At 54.3% G+C, this 23,000-nt stretch overlaps 1 protein-coding gene across 10 annotated transcripts in view; it reads left to right on the forward strand.

The window, feature by feature from the left end:
- The window catches only part of PPP2R5C (protein phosphatase 2 regulatory subunit B'gamma), a 146,040-nt gene that overhangs the window by 89,710 nt on the left and 33,330 nt on the right, over window positions 1–23,000 (forward strand). For 9 of the 10 annotated variants that reach the window (XM_060181045.1, XM_060181038.1, XM_060181039.1 and 6 more), the window contains 4 exons: window positions 10,986–11,185; window positions 18,146–18,256; window positions 20,781–20,873; window positions 20,956–21,086. In XM_060181045.1, coding sequence (XP_060037028.1) covers window positions 10,986–11,185; window positions 18,146–18,256; window positions 20,781–20,873; window positions 20,956–21,086 — 535 coding nt within the window. The remainder of the gene's footprint in view (window positions 1–10,985; window positions 11,186–18,145; window positions 18,257–20,780; window positions 20,874–20,955; window positions 21,087–23,000) is intronic. The other variant, XM_060181042.1, reaches the window with a different exon arrangement.

Here is a 23,000-nt window from a genome sequence, read left to right on the forward strand (position 1 = left end):
GTTATTGATGTTGTCGTCGTTGGATAGGACAAAGAGAAATGGAGAGAGGAGGGGAAGACAGAGAGGGGGAGAGAGAGACACCGGCAGACCTGCTTCACCACTTGTGAAGCTACTTCCCTCCAGGTGGGGAGTTGGGGGCTCGAACCCGTATCCTGACGCAGGTCCTTGCGCTTCATGCCACATGCGCTTAACCCACTGTGCTACCGCCCACCCCCTAGGCTTTTTTTTTTTAAAGACTTATTTGTGAATGAGAGAGAACCAGAGCATCACTCTGACACATGCGAGGCCAGGGATTGAACTCAGGACCTCATACGCTTGATCCACTGTGCTGCCTCCCAGCTGCTGACATGATTTCTCCAGATGAGGCTCCGGGTACCTCTCCTGATGGGTGTGAACTGCTTTGAATCGAATACGAATACAGCACGTCACTCCAAGTCGCGTCACTCGGTGTAAACCTGCAGAACATTACCCACAAGCTTCGCGTTTAATTTGCAGTGAGTCGCAGCTGCCAGTTAACCCAGCATAGACTGTCCTAGTTACCTGGAGATTAAGGGATGTCTGCTGACAGGATGTGTTGGCCAAGCCGGAGACCCGCTTATGGAGGCCGGTCGGTCTTCCTGCCTCATGTTTAGTCCAGAGGGAGAACATCAGAGTTAAATGGTAGCTAGACTCTGAACCCCCAGATCATTTTGCGGACCACACCGGAAATTCAAATGCTCCTTTCAAGAGCTGGGGAGAGTGAGAGTGCCGGCCGCACAGGCAGTGCCGGGTCCCCGGGCAGGGCAGAGCCCCGCCAGTCTAGTGCCACAGCCGCAGGCCGAGCGGCCCCCGAGCAGACGTGATTCCCGCTCCCCTGCGTGTCGTGTGCTGCCATCTCCAGACCTTCCCCCGGTGGCTCGGCCTCGAGGAGAAGCTCCCGGGGGCCCCGCTCCCCCCACCCCCACCCCCACGCTGTGCCGGACACGCACCCGGGCCGGGCCGAGCCGGGCTCTGCGCTTTTGTCGTCGGCACCCAGGAGCCTTTTCATCTTCAAAGCTGCCCACAGGTGCTCATTAGCCTCCCTGCTCCTCCGAGGTCACGAACAGGTGTTATTAGCCCCATTTTTCCAGTCGTGGAAACCGAGGCTGAGCAGTTCCTGACTGGCCCCGAGGTCCCAGCAGGGCTTGGTGACAGCCAGGATGGGCACTTGGCCTCTCTGACTCACCGTCCTCGGGGTGAGCGGAGGCCGCTCCTGCAGGCTGCTTTGTCACAGAGATCTCTGCACAGTGTTAGAGGCAGGGCACCGGGAGCACCTTATGGTGGCGGCTAGGTACAGGGTGCAGAGATGCAGACTCTGGGAGAGGAAGGTAAGGCCATGCCCGCGCCCGCGCCCCTTTCCTTCTGCACACAAGACCAGGACCCAGGCTTGCTGTCCACTGGCCTAAGGGCTTGTTCATCCACAGGGACGGACACCTCAGCACAGCTGACGAGAGTCTCCGGCACTGAACCTGAACTTCCTGCTGGTCTGGACAGAATCTGGTGGGTGGTCTCACCGGTAGAGAATGTGGAGCTCTGGGCAGACGGGGAGAGGGGCTTTCTGTATCTGACAGCTGGCTGTTTTTAAGTGGGACCTGTCCGCACTTTCTGGTGATGATGACGGGTGTTTCCATGGTCGGAGATCAACGGCTCCTTCCTCGGTCTTGGCTCTCGTGCCCTCCGTCCAGATGTTCTGGCTGGTGGAGGAGCTGGTGGTCTGGCATCCCCACAGCCCAGGGGCACAGGGAAACAGACCTCGAGCTGAGTTCATTTCCCGTAGGAAGGAGAGCTTTCACACGGCAAAGGAGCAAAAAGCAGCTCTGCCCTTCTGCCACCTCAGCTTTCTTTCGCTCCTGTGACACATCTTCAGAAAGCCCACCTAGCCAGTGGGCGCCAAGCTTGACACCGAGAGTGAGAGCTGGTCGCCGTCGGGGCGGGGAAGGGGCACGTCGGTGCGCGCTGCAGCCCGCACGGCGGAGCAGGGAGTGGCGGTGGGCAGGGCCAATGCCCCAGCCGAAGTCACAACTGACGGATTCACGGCTGGTCCCAGAAGGCCACCAGGACCAGGAGTGATTCGGCCGGTGTGGAGCGACGTGGTAAGAGAGGGGAAGACCCCGAAGAGGCTGTGTGTCTGGCGGGACAGCTCATGGAGAGACTGTCAGAGCAGGGGTGCCACGGGAGGGAGGGGCGGGGCAGAGACCCTGTTCGGATTCCGTGACGGAAGGCAGAAGAGAGACAAACTAAACATGGCGCGCAGGCCTTCTCGTGTGTGTGTGTGTGTGTGTGTGTGTGTGTGTGTGTGTGTGTGTGTGTGTGTGTGTGTGTGTACCATGTGGACCTGTCACCTGCTCAGAGACTGAAGCAGAAGAAAGAGGGTTGGCAGGGTGGCTCCCAGCAGCCTGCGCTTTGTCACATGCGGGACCCGTGTCCTGAAGGAGGTTTGGTGTGTGGTGCCTTCCTCCCTCCCTCTCTCCCTCCCCCCATCTCCCCGTATGTCTTATTGTCTTTCTTCTCTCTATTTTTTTTTATTATCTTTATTTACTTATTGGATAGAGACAGTCAGAAATCGAGAGGGAGCGGAGGGGTAGAGAGGGTGAGAGACAGAGAGACACCTGCAGCCCTGCTTCACCACTTGTGAAGCTTTCCCCCCTGCAGGTGGGGACCGGGGGTTCAAACCTGAGTCCTTGCGCACTGTAACGTGTGCGCTCAACCAGGTGCGCCACCACCCGGCCCCTCTATTAATGTTTTTTATAGAGGCAGAAATTGAGAGGATCGGAAGAGAACAGTGAGAGAGAAAGAGAGAGGCTTGCAGACCTGCATCACCACTTGCTAAGCTTCCCCCCTGCAGCAGGAGACTCGGGGCTTGAACCAGGGTCCTTGCACGTGCTAACGTGTGCGCCACCACCCAGCCCTGTGCGTCTTTCTAGCTGAAAAAGTTGGCCAGGAGCAGTGGCACACCAGTGAGACAGTGAAGAGGAAAAAAGAAAGGACTCCACCCTCCTGCTTGGACTGAACTTGCCTTGTGGGGTTCAGTTTGCTGAATGACCCGTTTCCTTTCGTGTCAGTTGTCACCGTGTCTGGTGACTGGCGCACAGGCGTGGAGGCTGTCCAGACCAGCTCTGCTGGGAACAACACCAGCATGTCCGGTGTCATCTTCTGCCAAGAGGGTTTCCAGAAGCTTCTGGAGCAGAGGAATCTAAGAAGGGAGTGGGGGACAGGTTGGGCTGAGGGGTGGCCTCTGCAGACTGGGGCGGAGCAGGGGTGTGAGGGGGCTGGTGTGACATGCAGAGCCCCGGGTGCCCTGCAGCCTCCTCCCAGCACGTGGGGTGTCTTCACTTTGTTGGGTGGAACGATTTGCAGCAAGAAAGTCTTTGGATAAAGTTTGTCTGTCTGCTTTGCCCTTTGGTGTCCTGTCTAAGGCACCACTGCCTAGTTCAGGGCTTGGTGCCTGCGCTTTCTTCCTGCAGTAATAGCTCGTAGTTTCAGCTCTGCAGTCCGGTCGGGTCCATTCTGGGTTAGTTTTGTGTCCGGTGGGTGCTAGGTGAGGTGCCAGCTCCGTTCTTTTGCCTGTGGCTGCCCCGTGTTCCCAGAACCATCTGTTGACAAGACTTTCCCTCCCCCTGAATAGGCTTGGCAGGCTGGCGGAAGCCCCGGGGTGTGTGTGTGTGTGTCTACCTGGACTTTTGTGCTCCTCGCTCTGTGCTGCAGCCTTGATGACTGTAGCTTTGTTGGAATTTGTAAAGTCAGGAAGTATGTGTCCTTCGGCTTTGGTCTTCCTCAAAGTCATTCTGGTGTCCCTGGACCTTGCAGAGGCCTGTGGGTCTCGGGACTGTCGTGTCGCTCGCCTCTGGTTGTTGGTGGCCCACCGCCCACCTCTGAGGATGTGGGCACTGCCACTGAGTGAGGTGGTTCACGCGAGACTGTGACCTTTTTTTTAAAAAATACTTATTTATTTTTCCCTGTTGTTGCCCTTGTTGTTTTATTACTGTTGTTGTTATTGATGTCGTCAATGTTGGATAGAACAGAGAGAAATGGAGAGAGGAGGGGGAGAGAAAGACAGACACCTGCAAACCTGCTTCATTGCCTGTAAAGCGATTCCCCTTCAGGCGGGAGCCAGGGTCCTTAGGCCCGTCCTTGCACTTTGCACCACGTGCGCTTAACTCGCTGCGCTACCGCACGACTCTCGACTGTGGCCTTTTATAGCGATTCTTTTTTTTATAAACCATTTCTTTTTTTTTAATATTTATTTTATTTATTTATTCCCTTTTGTTGCCCTTGTTGTTTTATTGTTGTAGTTATTATTGTTGTCGTCATTGTTGGATAGGACAGAGAGAAATGGAGAGAGGAGGGGAAGACAGAGAGGAGGAGAGAAAGACAGACACCTGCAGACCTGCTTCACCGCCTGTGAAGCGACTCCCCTGCAGGTGGGGAGCCGGGGTTCAAACCGGGATCCTTATGCCGGTCCTTGTGCTTAGCGCCACCTGCGCTTAACCCGCTGCGCTACAGCCCAACTCCCAGCGATCCTTTTTTATGTTTTAATTTTTTTTTAATTTATTTTCCCTTTTGTTGCCCTTGCTTCTCTTAAAACTTTTTTAAATATTTATTTATTTATTCCCTTTTATTGCCCTTGTTTTATTGTTGTAGTTATTACTGCTGTTGTTATTGTTGGATAGGACAGAGAGAAATGGTGAGAGACGGGGAAGACAGGGAGAGAGAAAGACTCGAACCAGGATCCTTACACTGGTCCTTGCACTTTGCGCCACCTGTGCTACTTCCCGACTCCCTAGCGACCCCCTTTTTTTTTTATTGTTGTAGTTATTATTGATGTCATCGTTGTTGGATAGGACAGAGAGACATGGAGAGAGGAGGGGAAGACAGAGAAGGGGAGAGAAAGACAGACACCTGCAGACCTGCTTCACCGCCTGGGAAGCGCCTCCCCTGCAGGTGGGGAGCCGGGGGCTCGAACCGGGATCCTTGCTCCGGTCCTTGCGCTTTGCGCCACGTGCACTTAACCCACCGCGCCACAGCCCGACTCCCAAAATAGCTTTTCTGTCTCGGTTTTTTTTTAATGTTCTTGCTGCTTGGTTAATTGGGTGGTAAGGCAATGCCAGTCTTCACATCTCTCCGGGAGTGTGACCGGTCTGAAATCTCACTCAGCCGTGATTGCCCAGCCCCCAGGCTCTCACCCATCTGCATCTGGAGCTGCCGCATGGTAGTTGCGGGGTTCCCTGGCTAGGGGACATCCGGGTGCAGCCGGCAGACTCGACGCGGGTGTCCGCTGGGAGGGAGGGCTCCCGGGCCGCTGTGCCCAGGCCTCTGGCCTGTGAGTGGCACCTCCCTTAAGCGGCCTGCTTGGGTCTCTGGCGTGTTGACATGTCCGGCCAGAAGGAGGCGCTGCTGCCGCCTGTGCTGCTGACTGGTGTCTCCGGGCGGGCCGAGCCGCGCTGTTTGCTCTCCAGAGAGAGACCCGCAGACTGTCTCCCCCACCTCGCAAGTAATCCACAGCCGCCAGCAGAGTGGAGAGCCGAGCTTTCAGGGGCACTTTCCGGGGAACGTGAGTGACCTGCTGCTTTGTGGTTCCTGGCATCTGAGTCTTCCCGCCAAGTCCATTCTGTCAGGCGGCCTGAGGAGGGGAGCGGAGGACTCGCCCACCCCACGAAGGGTCCCTGGGAAGGCCGTCCTGTGAGCTGAGGGCAGCCTCGTGTGGGGAATGGGGGCACCCAGCACGGGGACGGCCGGCGTCAGCACCCACGGCACTCCCCACCCGGCCTCCCTTGGCCTGAGCACAGCCGCGTCAGTCAAGGGGCCAGTCAAGGGGTTCGCTGTGGCGGGTGTCACTGGTGTCGGGTGTCACTGGGGAAGCGAGCGGTGGCCCTCTCTCCCTGCACTGGGCCACCCCGCCTGGAGATGAGCTGCCGGTGGGGCCCCTGGACTCTCCGGGAGAGACTTCCCCACGTGCTCAGACCCGCAGGGGCAGCTCGGCCACTTGCAGTCACCCTCCGAGTCCCTTACATCACGGGCCGGGGCCGGGCTGCCAGGGTGGAAAGGATTCCCGCGTTCGGACGCTCTTTGGTTCTTATCAGGGATCTGCAGTGGGGTGAGGGCAGGGAGTCTTCATGACAAGCTGGGAAAGCCGGGAATCAAACCTCTAGTCGACCCGCACTGGAGATCAGTCCTCCGAGCATCCAGGTCGCGGTGAGCGTGTGGTCAGAAGGCCTTGAGGGGCCCGGTGGTGGCGCACCTGGTTGAGCACATGTTACAATGTGCAGGGACCTGGGTTCGAGCTCCCGGCCCCCACCTGTAGGGGGAAAGCTTTACGAGTGGTGAAGCAGGGCTGCGGGTGTCTCTCTGTCTCTCTTCCTCTCTATCACCCCCTCCCACTTGATTTCTGGCTGTCTCTATCCAATACAGATAATAAAAATTAATAAAGATAAAGATAATAAAAGATAATAAAAATTTTTTGAAAAAAGAAGTCCTTGAGAAAGGCTGGTCTGCTGGCCGGTGTTTCCTGTGGTTTCCCTGTCTTCCCAGACTCCCGGAGAAGCGTTTTCCTGGGGGGGGGCGGTGGCTGGGGGGTGTGCAAAGCTCATTCACAGTAAGGAAAGTCTCCCGTCTCTGTCTTTTGGGGCCCAGGGTCTCTGGTTGAGCTTGGCTGGCAGACGTTTGACCCCAGAGCAGCTGCAGGTAGTGGGTGGGGCAGGGAGAGGCTCTCCGGCTGCGGGTGGGGGCTTATGAGGACCAGTGCAGGAGGGAGCCCTGAGGTGTGGAGAGTGTGGGTGAATCCCACTGCAGCTGACAGGGCCACAACAACATCAATAACAACAATAATAACCACAACGAGACAAAGGGGGAAAAATGGCCTCCAGGAGCAGCGGGTTTGTGGTGCAGGCACCAAGCCCCAGCAGTAACCCTGCAAGCAAAAAGAAAAAGAAAAAAAAGATCAACTTAAATCAGCACTTGATTTTGCTATAAAAAGAACTGGAGTGGTCTGGGAGGTGGCACAGTGATAAAGCTTTGGACTCTCAAGCATGAGGTCCCAAGTTCAGTTCCCGGCAGCACATGTGCCAGAGTGATGTCTGGTTCTTTCTTTCTCTTATCTTTCTCATAAATAAATTTTTAAAAATCTTAAAAAAAAAAATGGCTTAATTAAATTTTGAGTCCCGCCTACGGTCTCCTTGGCAGGCCCAGACCTCGTGATTTATGCATTTCCTGTCTGTTTACTGGGGTTCTGGAACCATGAAATGTGCTCCTCTCCCATCATAATATGGGTTGGGGGGGAGACACAGCAGGCAGAGTCTGCTCCCCATGCACTGGGCCCTGGGCTCTCGGTCAGCACCGCGGACAGCACCAAGGAAGCTCCGTGGGTGGAGAGGCAGTGCAGGGAGCCTTCCTGGAGCCCCAGGCCCTGGCTCTGTTGTCCCCTGCAGTGCCCGCCAGTGACGCCCTGCTCTGGTCTGCGGTGAGTGTGCCTACCTCACCAGGAACAGGAGCACACTGGTCTCTGAGCGCTGTTCCTGGAAACTGAGGTACAGGAGCCGTGGGCCCCACTGGCTCAGCCACACCTCCCACTGTCCCCCCCCAGTCGCCCATGGGAGCTTCCGGTGAGCCAGCCCCACCAGGAGCCTTCCTCAGCCTGCCAGCTTGAGCGATGTCTACCCACTCAAATCTAGTTACACTCCTTGTGACCCAGCATGCTCACACAGAGAAATTGGTTTTAGGGGCGGCTGCCCTCTCTGCCGCCACCCGAGCAGCTGTGTGCCAGCAGTCGTGGTGATTGTGTTAGGCACGGCCAGATGCAGGCAGATTGAGGCCTGGCTTGTTAGGGACACACCTGGCTGCTGGGGCCGCCTGGAGAGGCCTGGACAGGAGCAAAGCCCGAGGGACCGGCAGCTCTGTCCCTTCCACAGGGACCAGAACTCAGTGGGGCTTGCGAAGCAGACACGGCGGAGGGCCACCAGGTCAGGTTCTCCGGCAGCCCCCAGTGTGTGTGCTTCCCATCCGTGCAGTCGCCCCTTTCACGGCAGGCTGTGAGACCGCGTGCGATGTGCTTCTTGCCCTGCTCAGAGTGGAATGTGCTGCCCCCCATGTAGCGTGAGTCCCCGAGGCTGCGTGCCCAGGCGTGAGACCCACTCGGCACACTGGGAGCAGCGTGCCTGTCATCACACTGTCTGTCTGTCGGTCCGCTGGTGTCTGCTGCCGTGTTAGAAGGCGTAGTCAGCTGCACCTCTCTAGTTATGAATGGGCCTCCCACTCGCGGTCAGCAACACGGCTTGTCCTCATTTACCAGCAGGGTTTGCTTATTCTGAACATGAGTCCGTGGCTGTACGGGTTCAGACAGACTTTCTTTTTCATCCTGGGTGTTGTGTTGAAGAAATTATTTGGGGGACCAGGTGGTGGCGCACCTGGTTAAGCGCACACGTTACAGTGTGCGGGGACGCAGGTTCAAGCTCCTGGTCCCAGCCTGCAGTGAGTAGCTTCATGAGTAGCACAGCAGGGCCGCAGGTGTCTCTCTGTCCCTTTCCCTCTCTACCTCCCCCCCCCAACTTCTTTGTCTCTATCCAATAGTAAATGAATAAAATGTTTTTTTTTAAAAAAAGAAATGTTTGGGAGGGGCTAGGGATGGTGCACACAAGGTACAGTGTGCAAGGACTCAGGTTCAAGCCACTGTCCCCACCTGCAGGGGGAAAGCTTCACAAGGGTGAAGCAGGGCTGCAGGCATCTCCCCCCCACCCCCCGTTTCTGGTCTCTACATAATGATGAATTAAATTTTTAAAAATTTTTATATTTTCCCTTTTCTTGGCCTTGTTTTGTTTTTTATTGTTGTTGTAGTTATTGTTGTTACTATTGATGTCTGTTGGATAGGACAGAGAGAAATGGAGAGAGGAAGGGGAGAGAAAGACAGACACCTGCAGACCTGCTTCACCGCTTGTGAAGCGACTCCCCTGCACTGGGGAGCCGGGGGCTCGAACCAGGATCCTTACGCCGGTCCTTGTACTTTGCGCCATGCGCGCTTAACCCGCTGTGCTACAGCCCGACTCCCCCAATAAATAAAATATTTTTAAAATGCTCTCAGGGTTAGGAACAAATACGAACATTATGAACAACAGCAACAAGATGTTTGGTCTTGTAGCTAAGTGCATCGTTTTAAGAGTCCCCGTTCCACTTGATTCCCTAAGTAAGGTATTCCTCCCCGCCATTCTCCGAATGTGCTTGGCTCCTAAGTCTGTGTTCTGTTGGGAGCTGCTTTTCCTGTTCTTGTGTCAGCGAGATTCTCCCGACCCTGGGTGCCCGGCTAAACCAGGCCTGCTCCGGCGGCGTCTTCTGCCAGCACAGAGCTGGACTGTGTGTGAACGAAGCTTTCCAGACGGTGTTTCCTCCCAGGCCTGGAGAGAGCTGGCCATCGCCTCCACCTGCCTGACAGGCACTACTCCCCGTTTGCACGCCGTCTCTGTGGGCAGGCCCACTGGGCACTGAAGCTACGGGTCTTCACCTCTCTGCCCGACGGCGGGCCATCCTGGACAGAGCTCAGACTCAGAGTCGAGATGGCGAGCACAACCGGCTGAGAGGGAGCCGCGGAGCTCCGAGACCCCCGTGCACTGCTGGGCCGCACGGCATCCACTGGAGTTGTCTCTGAGCCAGCAGGGCACCAGATAGCAAAGCCAGGCGTGCCTGCTCCAGGTCGGGCACTGCTGGCGGTGCCGTCGGGGGGGGGAACGTAAATACCATGTACAGTAGCAACAGCACAACAGATGCCGGAAAAGTTTTTTTTCTTTTTTAATATTTTTACTATTGAGGATAGAGACAGAGCAGTTGAGAGGGAAAGGGGGGAGGGAGGGAGGGAGAGAGAGAGAGAGAGAGACACCTGCATTTCTGTTTCACTACTCATGAAGCTTTCCTCCTGCAGATGGGGACCAGGGCTTGAACCCAGGTCCTTGCGCACTGTGGTGTGTGCACTCAACTCGGTGTGCCACCGCCCAGCCCCATTTGTTCTTTTTTACCAGAGCACTGCTCAGCTCTGGCACAAGATAGTGCTGAGAATTGGATCTGGACTTTTGGTGTATCAGGCATGATGCTCTCTCTCGCCCAAGAATAAAAAAGCAAGTTACATATTTTTAGGAGAAAATCATGAAACTTTGAGAGACATCTAACAAAAAGTTGAGTTACTAGCAAAGTAACCCTCGTCGGTGGATGGACACTTGCATTCTCTCTGGCTGGGTGACGGCAGCTGCACACAGAGCGTGGGGGGAGCCTGGTCCCACCAGCCAGTCCTCTCCTAAAGCTTGAGGCCATATGGCCGGTGCAGACCAAGACATGGACTTGGAAAAATGACCAAACGGGGGTGAGGGGTGTTGGAGGGCAGAGTCCTGCCCAGCTCCTCGGGCATGAACGTCTTTTTTGCATAGCCATTCTGCTTTATCCTCTGCCCAATTAAATGATGGTGTAAGAGTAATTTGTTTATTTGTTTATTTTGGATAGAGAGAGACTTCCAGCTCTGTTTGACCATTCATAAAACTTCTCCCCCCAGAGTCACTTCACAAGCGGTGAAGCAGGTCTGCAGGTGTCTGTCTTTCTCTCCCCCTCTCTGTCTTCCCCTCCTCTCTCCATTTCTCTCTGTCCTATCCAACAACGACGACATCAACAACAACAATAACTACAACAATGGAAACAAGGGCAACAAAAAGGAAATAAATAAAAATTAAAAAATAATAATTTTAAAATTAAAAAAAATTTAAACATTAAAAAAAAATTTAAAAAAAGAAAAAAACTCCCTCCCTGAGCAGGGGAAACAGCGTGATGGTTATGCAAACAGACTCTCTTGCCTGAGGCTCCTAAGTCCCAGGTTCAATTCCCCGCACCACCATAAGCCAGAGCTGAGCAGTGCTCTGGGGTTTCTGTCTGAAATAAAAACAGTTGATGGCGCAAGAGTTAAATACCTTTGTGGCCATTTTCATTTGCTTTCTGCTTTTCAGATGTTCCTCCTGCTGACCAAGAGAAGCTGTTTATCCAGAAGTTACGTCAGTGCTGCGTCCTCTTCGACTTTGTTTCCGACCCGCTCAGTGACCTGAAGTGGAAGGAAGTGAAGCGAGCCGCTCTGAGTGAAATGGTAGAGTACATCACCCACAACCGGAATGTGATCACAGAGCCCATTTACCCAGAAGTAGTCCATATGGTAAGTGGTCCAGGCCGACCACGGCCAACCCTGACTCACAAGCAGGATTTTGATACTCGTAGAATGCGCTGGGCTACTTTCAGCCTAGTATAACACTTCCCACAGAAGATCCTCCTGTTCCACAATTCGTACTTATTCCTTGAAGAGCGAAAAGTCTTTGTGATGCATGCCGGGTGAGGGTGATTCTGAGGGAAGTCCGTGCCCCTTCAGGGACCAGCGTCCTCCAAGCCTCCGGCTGTTTAGTCTCACAGCTCCCCGTGGCTCCAAGGCTCAGAATGTTACTATCTGTCTGATCCTCTTTAACTCTTGATTCTTCTTCTTATTATTATTTATTGGGTAGAGACAGAGAAATTGAGAGAGGAGGAGAGAGAGAGGGAGAAAGACAGACAGACACCTGCAGCCCTGCTTCACCACTTGTGGAGTTTTCCCCCTGCAGGTGGGGACCAGGGGCTTGAACCCAGATCCCTGTGCACTGTAATGTGTGTGCTGAACTAGTTGCGCCGCCGCCTGGCCCCAACTCTGTTTTTTAAAGACATATCTGACATTAGTATAATAGTGCTCTGCCATGACTTCGCAGTAAACTTGGGGACCAGGTGCTGGTACACCCGGTGAAGTACTCACGGACCTGGGTGCAAGCCTCCAGTCCCCACCTGCAGGGGCAAGCCCCATGAGTGGGGAAGTACTGCGTAGGTGTCTCTGTCTCTCTCTCCCTCCCCATCCATTTCTCTCTGTCTCTAGCCAGTAAAATAATTTTTCTTGAATGGAGCAGGCCTGTTCATACCACTCCAAGAAAATCTTAGAGGTGGGGCCTCATCAAACAGTGGCAGAGCCCAGCTGGCACAAGGCAGTCCTGACTAGCCAAGACTGCCTCTCCCAGCAGCCGACCTGGAGGGCTAAGCAGGTCACCATCACCCTGCGGTTGATTCTTGCTCATTCTTTCTTTTTTGCCTCTTGTTGGAACACATAACCGTTATGATTTTTAACTCTTAACTAAGGTTCGGGCTGAGGAGCTGCACTGCAGCATTATTTCCCCAAACTCACTCCTGGCGGAGAGACTGGGCACAGATGTGGGGTGCAGGTCCTCGGAACCCACACAGTCATGCAAGGGAGGTGCTGTCCCCCTGGCAGCCCCCTGGCCGCTGTCTGTTTCTGCCCCGCCTGTTCTAGACACTTTGTGGAAATAGAACTGACCCGTAGGTGGCCTCTCGTGGCTTCTTTCACTGAGCGTCAAACTTCTGAGACTCGCTGTCAGTGATTGTGCCTCTGCTGGCTGAGCACCACTCCGCTGTGTGTAGGTGCCTCGTTACCCTTCCCGCCCTTGCTGGGTCCAGAGGTACAACCCCCTCCGGCTCCTTGCGGACTTGACTTGGGCAGTTCTCCGAGGTGTCTACCCACCCGCCGTGGAGCTAGTCTGCGTGCTGTTCCCCAAAGTGGCTACAGTCCTGGCATCCCCCGGCTGTGGGGGTGCGGGCCAGGGGCTTCTCTCCCCATCCTCCGAGACAGGTGAGGGCCGTCGGGTGGATGGGAAGTGGCACCTCGCTGTGGTTCATCCCTCATAGCCGTGAGCATCTTTTCGAGGTTGATTCCTGCTTTATACACATAGACATCAGTCCTCTGGCTTCACATTGCTGAACGGGTCGTCCAGCCTGGCCCTCTTGCTCGCCAGTTAGGACAGCTCAGGCCCTGAGAGGAGGCGGGGAAGCAGGGCCGGAGACGCCTGGCATGTGGAAGTTCGGCTGTGGTCTTGCTCTTTCAGCCCCACTTGCCCGGTAGCCCTAGTCTAGGTCCCCACTTCTCTAGGCTGTGGCCCCTTTTCCTTATGTAAACACCTCCGAAGGGGCTGGGGAGACAGCATGAAGGTTATGCAGACAGTTTCCGTGCCTGAGACCAGAACCATAAACCAGAGCTGAGCAGTGCTGCTCTGGCTTAAGATAAATAAATAAGTAAATGAAAAATAAAGGAAAGTTTCTGCACGTTTCAGCTAAAAATAAACAGCAAAGCCAGGTTGTAGTGTGGCCGTGGTTCTCAGGGAAGTCCTTTGACCTGAGGAAGGACTGGCAAATGAACAGATCATCCTTCTCAGATTAGTCATGAGGGGTTAGCAGGCACATTCTAAAAATGTAAAATAAGAATGTCACAAGAACAACAAAAAGGAAAATAAATAAATAAAATTTTTTTTTTTTAAAAAAAAAGAATGTCACTTGAAGGAAAATAAATAACTGATAACCCTGGTTATCAATTATTAATGATAAAAAAAAAAAACCTCACCCTGCCGGGGCCAGGAACAAACACACTTGATAGATGGTATTCCTGTCAAGTGCAAGACCCCAGGTCCAAAGCCCCGCACCTCCAAGGGAAACTCCCTGGGTCTTGGAGCAGAGTAGTGCTGTTTTGTACCCTGAGGCCCCAGCACACACACGTACGCACACACACGTAGGCAGAATGTAAATGTGGTGGAATCAGTGGCCACCTGTGTGAGCTTCCCCTCTCCTGCTGAGACCAGTGACAATAGGGAAAGACAGATTTTTTTTTTATTTTCCCAGAACCCTGCTCAGCTCTGACTTATGGTTTTGTTTTTTATTATTTATTTATTCCATTTTGTTGCCCTTGTTGTTTTATTGTTCTAGTTATTGTTGTTGCTGTTATTGATACCGTCGTTGTAGGGTAGGACAGAGAGAAATGGAGAGAAGAGGGGGAGAGAAAGTCGCCTGTGAAGCGACTCCCCTGCAGGTGGGGAACCGGGGACTTGAACCAGGATCCTTACCGGGGTCCTTGCGCTTTGCGCCACACGCGCTTAACCCGCTGTGCTACCACCCAACTCCCAGCTCTGACTTATGGTAGCAGCTGGGGATTGAACCTGGGACCTCGGAGCCTCAGGCATGGAAGTCTTTTTGCAGAACTGCTGTGCTGTCTCCCTGGACCCAGAATTTTCAGGGTGAGAGTTCCCTACTGCCAGGCCTCGTCTCATGATTGCACGAGGAATCCCTTTGTTTATTTTGATGTCTTTAAGACTAAACAGCCACGTGCTCTTGGGATAAGACATGAAAGAAACACAAGCATGTCGTGGTCCGGGGGGTGGCGCAGTGGGAAAGCTTTGGACTCGCGAGCGTGAGGTCCTGAGTTTTATCCCCGGCAGCACATGTGCCAGAGTGATGTCTGGTTCTTTCTCTCTCCTCCTGTCTTTCTCATAAATAAATAAAATCTTAAAAAGGAACACAAGCATGCAAAATGAAAGTCGGCACTGCTTTCCTCACGCACCCCTCTCCGTCCCACCTGCGCCCACCCACCTCTGGGCAGCTCTTTCAGAAACTTGGGGGAGGAGGGGTCTGCTGGGTAGACGCTTTATCTTCATCTCTTGGTTTGGGGGCACAGAGGAGAAATTATTCAGACATGAACAATTCTGCTCATGAATAGTTCTGCTCTTGGGGACTCACAGACTAATAAATCTGTGTGTCATTTTTAAATTAATTTTTTAGTTTACATACCGCAGGGCTCGTTCTTTTTGGTGAGCAGTTCTCCGAGACCTGATGAGTCATATTGACAGGTCAGCACCACCAGTCAAGACACAGAGTCACTGTTGGTCTCAGAACTTTTCTCTGTGCTGGCGGAGCTGTGCCCCTACCCGCCGTGCCTGGAGACGGCCAGTCTGGTCTCCAGTCCATCCCGCTGTCCTTACTGCGTCCAGCCACATGTAGCCTTTGAGCGCGGCTTCTCCACTGAGTGTGGTGTGCTCGGGACTCATCCGCGCTGTCGCTGTCGGTGTGTCGAGGTCTTGTTCATTGAATCGCTCGGTGGCATCTCATTGTGTGGAAATGCCATCGCTTATCCATCCCTTGACTTTTAAACAAATCTGCTCTGAATAGTCACAAGGAGGGAGCCTGGGGTTTTGAGCGTGCTCGCTATAGCATTGAGCGGCTTCGCTGACCCAGTTTTTTATTCTATATACGTAAGGGAGAGGCCGGGGAGGGAAACCGGGCAGTTCAAGAGAGAAGGGAGAGTCACTGGTGCACTGCTCCACCGTGGCGATCCGTGGCGATCTCTCGGTGCTGCCCACGTGGGCCTCCGTGCAGTTTGGTCGTGCTGTGCTGTGTTGTCCTCTCCTCCGTTTCTTTTGTGTTTGCAGTTGCTTGTTACTGTCCCACCATGTTGGGATAAGTGTCTGACCTTTGCCTCTTGACCTGTGTCTTTTGCCCCGTCCTTCCTCTCTCGTGCCCCTCACAGCGTGCCGTCTGCCTTCCTGCTTCAGGTGTCATCTGGTCGCTTCCTATCTTTTCGTATCTCCACACGTTGCCACCCGACTCTGCTTTTGGACTTCTTTATAAGACAGAGTTGTATCTGTCTGAGACGCTGGATCACCACCCAGGCGTGCGCACAAGCCCCGGCGGCTCCAGCAGCCTGTGAGCCCAGACCGGCCCATCCAAGTGGCTTTTCTTCTCCCCGCAAAGCACATTTCCGGTTCTTGTGCACATCTCGGGTTCTCCCTGCGCGCCTCTCTCTCTGACTCTTGCTTTGCTGAGTGCTGCGGCCTCACCTTTCCCTGTCGTCGTCTTGAGATTGTCAGGGATGCAGCTGTCTGCATACAGTTTGATCCTTTTAGATTTTGCTTTTCGTTGGCTTTGGAATGACCAAAGCCATAGCGATTCTGTTGCTGACTTCCCTCCCCTACGGAGACAAGGCCCCTTTGGACTCAGAACCCAGTGCTCCATGACCTAGGGCCCTCTCCAGTCTGCCCACCCTGGGTGAGTCCTGGGCTGCTCTGGTTCTCTCTCACACGTGTGTAGATCAATGGTCTAGTGGGAAGCCTCGTCGACTTCTCTCTCGCTGCAGCTGCCTCCTCTGGAATCTAGTGAATGGCAGCCTCCTCTCTTGCTGGGCTCCCCCGGCCCTTCCTCCAAGCCCAGTGTGGCACTCTGCAGGCAGGGGGTGCGGCCCCGCCTGGTTGCCTCTCCACTGCGAGTTCTCCGCCTTTCCCGGCCTCATGTCCAGTAGCTGAAGAGTACCACTCTCCCTCCCCTGCCCTTTACTTATTTATCTATTTGGATAGAGACCGCCAGAAATCAAGAGAGAGGGAGAAAGACAGAGACACCTGCAGCCCTGCTTCACCACTTGTGAAGCTTTCCCCCTGCAGGTGGGGGCCGGGGGCTTGAACCCAGGCCTTGTGCTCTGTAAGGTGCGTCACCACCAGGCCCCTCCCCCGCCCTTTTATTAGTGTTTTCATAATAGTTTCTAAGATTACAAGGGGACAGTCCCACACCAAGAGCCCCGTGTCTTTAGGAGGTAAGACAGAGCCAGCCCCTGCTACCCCGCCCTGTCACTGCAATGCCGACTCCGTTCTGAGCCCCACTCCGTCCACACAGTGCTGGGTCTGCAAAGGGCATTGCTCAAAGGACACATGCATAACTCATGATCCAACTGCTGTGGTCGTCTGGGTGCCGGCTAGAGGACTTAGCAGGGGAGCCGTTGACGTTGTATTATAACTGAAGTGAGCCACAGCTCCCAGGCTTCCCCTTCCGGGAAAAAAAAAGAAAAAAAAAAGTTTATAACTTGAAAATCTGAAATACTAAATTTCCAAGTGCCTATGGCTAACTCGTCAGTGTGTATTGTGCTTTACTTTAGAAGTTTGACTTTTAGGGAGTCGGGCGGTAGTGCAACGGGTTAAGCGCACACGGTGCTAATCACAAGGACCGGATAAGGATCCCGGTTCGAGCCCCTGGCTCCTCACCTGCAGGGGAGTCGCTTCACAGGCAGTGAAACAGGTCTGCAGATGTCTGTCTTTCTCCCCACCCCACCCCACCGTCTTCCCCTCCTCTCTCCATTTCTCTCTGTCCTATCCAACAACAATGACATCAGTAACAACAACAATAACTATAACAATAAAGCAACGAGGGCAACAAAAGGGAAAATAAATAGATATTTTTTAAAAGTTTAACTTTTCTTTTTACTGCCAGATTAATGGTATATAGTAAATACAGATGTTGATACATGTGCCAAATCTTTTTTTTTTTTTCTTTTAACCAGAGGACCACTAAGCTCTGGCTTATGGTGGTGTGGGGGTTTGACACTTGGGACTCTGGAGCCTCAGGCATGAGAATCTCTGCGTAACCGCTATGCAAAATCTTTTAATAACCACCCTGTAAAATCTTCTTAGTTTCTGCAAAACACTCACCCTCAGCCTCAGTCCTCCTGCGCCAGCACCCGAGAGCCTCCCCCACCCTGAGTCCTTTACTTGGGTGCAGTACACCAAAGGTTAGCTTTGTATCTTAACCGTTAAAGAATTCTAGATTTTTTAAAGTTTTTTTGTTATCTTTACTTATTTGACAGAGACAGCCAGAAATTGAGAGGGAAGGGGCTGCTAGAAAGGAAAGGAGACAGAGACAGACACCTGCAGCCCTGGTCCCCACCACTTGTGAAGCTTTCCCTCCGCAAGTGGGGAGCAGGGGCTTGAACCTGGGTCCTTGCGCACTGGGGTATGCGTACTCAACCAGGTGCGCCACTGCCCGGCCCAGAATTCTAGATTTTATATAGAAAGCATCTTCTATGAATCTTGCTGGTCTTTGTGAGGTTGAGATGGAGCTGGGTCGGAGAAGAGGGAAGTCCCACAGGAGAGTCACCCACATGCCAGAGAGAACTCTGGGCATTTCTCTGTGAGTCCAGACAGACAGAAGCGGCCCGGCTGGGCAGGTGCAGCCCTTCTCGGAATGCCCCGGTCCCTTGGTTCTGCCGCTCCAAGAGCAGCCTGGGCCCTGGGCCCTGGGCCCCCATCCCTCCTGGAGTCTCACCTCTGCCGCATCTTCTGGCACCCCTGTGGCCGTGGCCAGGATCGGGGGAACACCCTGCTTTCACACCATGGCCACACATCACTGGGGTTACTTGGGGTTTTGTTTGTTTGTTTGTTTGTTTGTTTTAAATATACTCTGTATTTTCACTGTCCTGGCCATGACCATAGAATTTGGGTTTTAGTTTGCAGTTAACATGTTTCGAACATTACCACCTTCTTCCAACCCCACGGGAGCAGAGTTTGACCCAGAGGAAGACGAGCCCACTCTGGAAGCAGCCTGGCCTCACCTGCAGGTACCTCCGTGGGGGCTGCAGCCGGGCGGGGTGCTCAGTGTGTGTGTGGCCTTCTCCATCCTGTGTGACCGACGAGAGAATCCTCAGCCTTTTGTTTGTTTTCTTGACTGCTCTGTGCAAACTACAAGGATGCAGAAGGGCCCCTCGGTCAGTGCTCTTGGCTCAGGAGTGAGGAGTGAGCCTGCAGTCATTGCCAGTCCTTGTGCTTGTTGTTGCCACTTCACACCCAGCCTCACCTGCATCTGTGCCTTCAAAGGCATTCGTGAGGTGAAAGATATATGGGAGAGGAGGTGCGAGGTGGCATGGCAGGGGAGGAGAGAGGTGACATGGCAGGGTAGGTGAGAGGTGACATGGCAGGGGAGGAGAGAGGTGACATGGCAGGGGAGGAGAGAGGTGGCATAGCAGGGGAGGAGAAGAGGTGACATGGCAGAAGAAGTGAGAGGTGGAATGGCAGGGGAGGAGAGAGGTGGCATAGCAGGGGAGGTGAGAGGTGACATGGCAGGGGAGGAGAGGTGACATGGCAGGGGAGGAGAGAGGTGGCATGGCAGGGGAGGAGAGAGGTGACATGGCAGGGGAGGAGAGAGGTGGCATGGCAGGGGAGGAGAGAGGTGGCATAGCAGGGGAGGTGAGAGGTGGAATGGCAGGGGAGGAGAGAGGTGGCATAGCAGGGGAGGTGAGAGGTGACATGGCAGGGGAGGAGAGAGGTGGCATAGCAGGGGAGGAGAGAGGTGACATGGCAGGGGAGGAGAGAGGTGGCATAGCAGGGGAGGAGAGAGGTGACATGGCAGGGGAGGAGAGAGGTGGAATGGCAGGGGAGGAGAGAGGTGACATGGCAGGGGAGGTGAGAGGTGACATGGCAGGGGAGGAGAGAGGTGACATGGCAGGGGAGGAGAGAGGTGACATGGCAGGGTAGGTGAGAGGTGACATGGCAGGGGAGGAGAGAGGTGGCATAGCAGGGGAGGAGAGAAGTGACATGGCAGAAGAGGTGAGAGGTGGAATGGCAGGGGAGGAGAGAGGTGACATGATGGCAGAAGAGAGATGGGATGGCAGAGGAGGAGAGAGGTGACATGGCAGGGGAGGAGAGAGGTGACATGGCAGAGGAGGTGAGACGTGACATGGCAGGGGAGGAGAGAGGTGACATGGCAGAGGAGGTGAGACGTGACATGGCAGGGGAGGTGAGACGTGACATGGCAGGGGAGGAGAGAGGTGACATGGCAGGGGAGGAGAGAGGTGACATGGCAGAGGAGGAGAGAGGTGGCATGGCAGAGGAGGAGAGAGGTGACATGGCAGGGGAGGAGAGAGGTGACATGGCAGGTGAGGAGAGAGGTGACATGGCAGGGGAGGAGAGAGGTGACATGGCAGGGGAGGAGAGAGGTGACATGGCAGAGGAGGAGAGAGGTGACATGGCAGGGGAGGAGAGAGGTGACATGGCAGGGGAGGAGAGAGGTGACATGGCAGGGGAGGAGAGAGGTGACATGGCAGGGGAGGAGAGAGGTGACATGGCAGAGGAGGAGAGAGGTGACATGGCAGGGGAGGAGAGAGGTGACAGGGCAGGGGAGGAGAGAGGTGACATGGCAGGGGAGGAGAGAGGTGACATGGCAGGGGAGGAGAGAGGTGACATGGCAGGGGAGGAGAGAGGTGACATGGCAGGGGAGGAGAGAGGTGACATGGCAGGGGAGGAGAGAGGAGACATGGCAGGGGAGGTGAGAGGTGACATGGCAGGGGAGGTGAGAGGTGACATGGCAGGGGAGGTGAGAGGTGACATGGCAGGGGAGGAGAGAGGTGACATGGCAGGGGAGGAGAGAGGTGACATGGCAGGGGAGGAGAGAGGTGACATGGCAGGGGAGGAGAGAGGTGACATGGCAGGGGAGGAGAGAGGTGACATGGCAGGGGAGGAGAGAGGTGACATGGCAGGGGAGGTGAGAGGTGACATGGCAGGGGAGGTGAGAGGTGATATGGCAGGGGAGGAGAGAGGTGACATGGCAGGGGAGGAGAGAGGTGACATGGCAGGGGAGGAGAGAGGTGACATGGCAGGGGAGGAGAGAGGTGACATGGCAGGGGAGGAGAGAGATGGGGTGGGCACAGAGACCAGCACAGCTGCCACAGGAGGGGAGCAAGTGGTGAGACAGCCTTCAGGACCTGATCCAAAGAGCCCCGGCGAGCGCCGTTTCAGCAGAAGCCTCCCTCGTGTCCTGGGTGCTGGGTGGCAGCCGCAGTGCAGAACACACGCCCCCGCCCCACACGGCACCCAGAGTCAGGCACGGGTGGCAGCTACCTGGAAATCATCTCATCGAGTGCCACATAGGGTCTACTGGTTGCTTCTTAGTAAATGAAACAGTTGCCATCACCAATTACACAGATATCTAAGCCTGTAATTTGGCACTAATGCTGTAGGTATGTTGTGGCTTTTTTAAGGAGAAAAGCCACACTTTTGCAGACAGAGATTTGACTCACGGTCTGTTCTAACCTCCGCCTAATAAAATCCTGTGGTGTTTGACTCACCGTTTTCTTTTTTTCCTCCTAGCTTGTTTATGAGTTTTTCTTAAGATTTTTAGAGTCTCCAGATTTCCAACCTAATATAGCGAAGAAATACATTGATCAGAAGTTTGTATTGCAGGTAAGTGCAGTTTACCTAAAGCCACAGAAGCCCTACCCTGAAGGGAGACACGGCCACGTCACCAAGTGTCTCTTTCTTGCAGCTTTTAGAGCTCTTCGACAGTGAAGACCCCCGCGAGAGAGATTTTCTTAAAACTACCCTTCACAGAATCTATGGGAAATTCTTGGGCTTAAGAGCTTACATCAGAAAACAGATAAATAATATATTTTATAGGTAAGTTGGTGATGGTCATTACTCAGTTGGTCTCCTTGCCCAGCCTTCCCCTCCCCTGTTCCCTGACCCCCCCCATATACACACACACTCACCACCACCTACTCCACTCAGATCCCCGCCTCTTAGGTTGGTCTGGTCTTGACACCCCGAAACTCCTGCAGTCCTGCACCACTGGGCCCAGAGAGGCTCCTGACGAGCTCTGGCTTCCTGAGGTCGCCCCCACACCTGCCCAGTTTGGTCCTCCTCCCCCACAAGTCCTGCCTCTCCACCCCCCAGGCTTCTGGCTTCTGGCTTCTGGGAAGACCCTTCACCAGGAGAGCCTCGGCCTGCTCTGAGGAAAGGCACTGTGACTACTTCAGCGTCACCCAGGCCACCTTCATGCCCAGGGCCACGATGGCAGCGTCACTTGTGGGAAGGGCCTTCGGTGTGGCCTCTTAGCCCCCTGGAAAGTGCACCCACTGAGCAGTCTGTCTGTGGTGCTCACCTCTCGGGGCAACTGACCTCAAGAGTCCTAACCACAGGTGACTCGTGTGGTGACGTTCACCTGGGGGCAAGAAAGCCCAGGAGTCATGCCGTCTGCTGCAGGGACAGCGCAATGGCACGGGCCTCCTCTTGAGCACCCCACGGGGACACAAGAAAGGAGGAGAGAGCTGAGACAGGCAGAGGGGCGGGAAGCTTCACCCCAGTCTGGAACACGCCCCTCGGGTTCCTGCCCCGGGTCCCCTCCGTCAGCCCCCAGCCCAGCCCTACTGCCCGAGTCTGGTCCTGCTGCATCGTTCGTGCCTGACCTTCCTTTATCTCCATATCTGTCTCCATGCTGCAGCCTTCAGCTGCTCCTGGTGTGCCTGGGACCTCTTCTCGGCTCTCCACAGCCCATGTGTGCAGTGGGGCCTGGACTGGGCACACCCACTGGACTCTGAGGTGGCCTGGTTTCCTGAATGCCGGCTCCCTACTTTATATTGGTCCTGGTGCCACACTTCCTTATTACGAAGACAGTCGCTTGGCTGATGTGCTCAGCTGCCAGCAGTGTCCATCACTCGCTGGAGCAGCCCAGGGCAGGCCCAGTGTGAATGCTCTCTGCTAGGCCTGAAGGGATCGCCCTCCAGGGCGGAACCTGTACTTAGTAGAGTCCCACATGAACTGCTCTGAAGGAGAGTTCCTCTTGCTGCAAAGAACCTTAGTAGCTAAGGTTCTTGCAGTGTTAATCCAAGTCGCTCAGCAGTGCTGGAGTGTGGTTCTGTTTCTCTGCCTTGTCTGTAGTTCTCTCTCCTGACCTAGACCATCTGAAGAAGCCCAGTCAGCTTTCGGCATTGCTGGCAGCCTCCCCTCAGTACATCTCTGCCCACCACATCTGAGAGAAAACCAGGAGAAAGACTTGGAGGCACCCTTTCAATTCCTCCAACTTCTGCTTAACACGTCTGTGCATCTTGTATATAGAATATTCAAGTAGACCTGGTTCAGCCTAATCTGAACATGAAATTCCTTTGTATTTCTTAGTTTGTTTTATTGCCTCCAGGGTTGTCACTGGGGCTTGGTGAATCCATTGCTCCTCGAGGCCTTTTTTGTTGTTGTTGTTGTTGTTACTGTCTTTTTGGATAGGACAGAGAAAAATGGAGAGAGGAGGGGGAGAGAAAGACAGACACCTGCAGACCTGCTTCACTACTTGTGAAGTCACCCCCCTGCAGATGGGGAGCCGGGGCTCAAACCAGGATCCTTATGCTGGCCTTTGGCACTTCACGCCATGTGCGCTTAACCTGGTGCACAACCACCCAACCCTCTGCATTTCTTTTTTAAAATATATTTTATTATCTTTATTAATGAGCTAGAGACAGCCAGAAATTGAGAGAGAAAGGGGTGGTAGAGAGGGAAAGAGACAGACACCCACAGCCCTGCTTCACCACTAGCAAAGCTTTC

The sequence above is a fragment of the Erinaceus europaeus genome, chromosome 22 (genome assembly GCF_950295315.1).
Source record: "Erinaceus europaeus chromosome 22, mEriEur2.1, whole genome shotgun sequence".
Lineage (NCBI taxonomy): Eukaryota > Metazoa > Chordata > Mammalia > Eulipotyphla > Erinaceidae > Erinaceus > Erinaceus europaeus.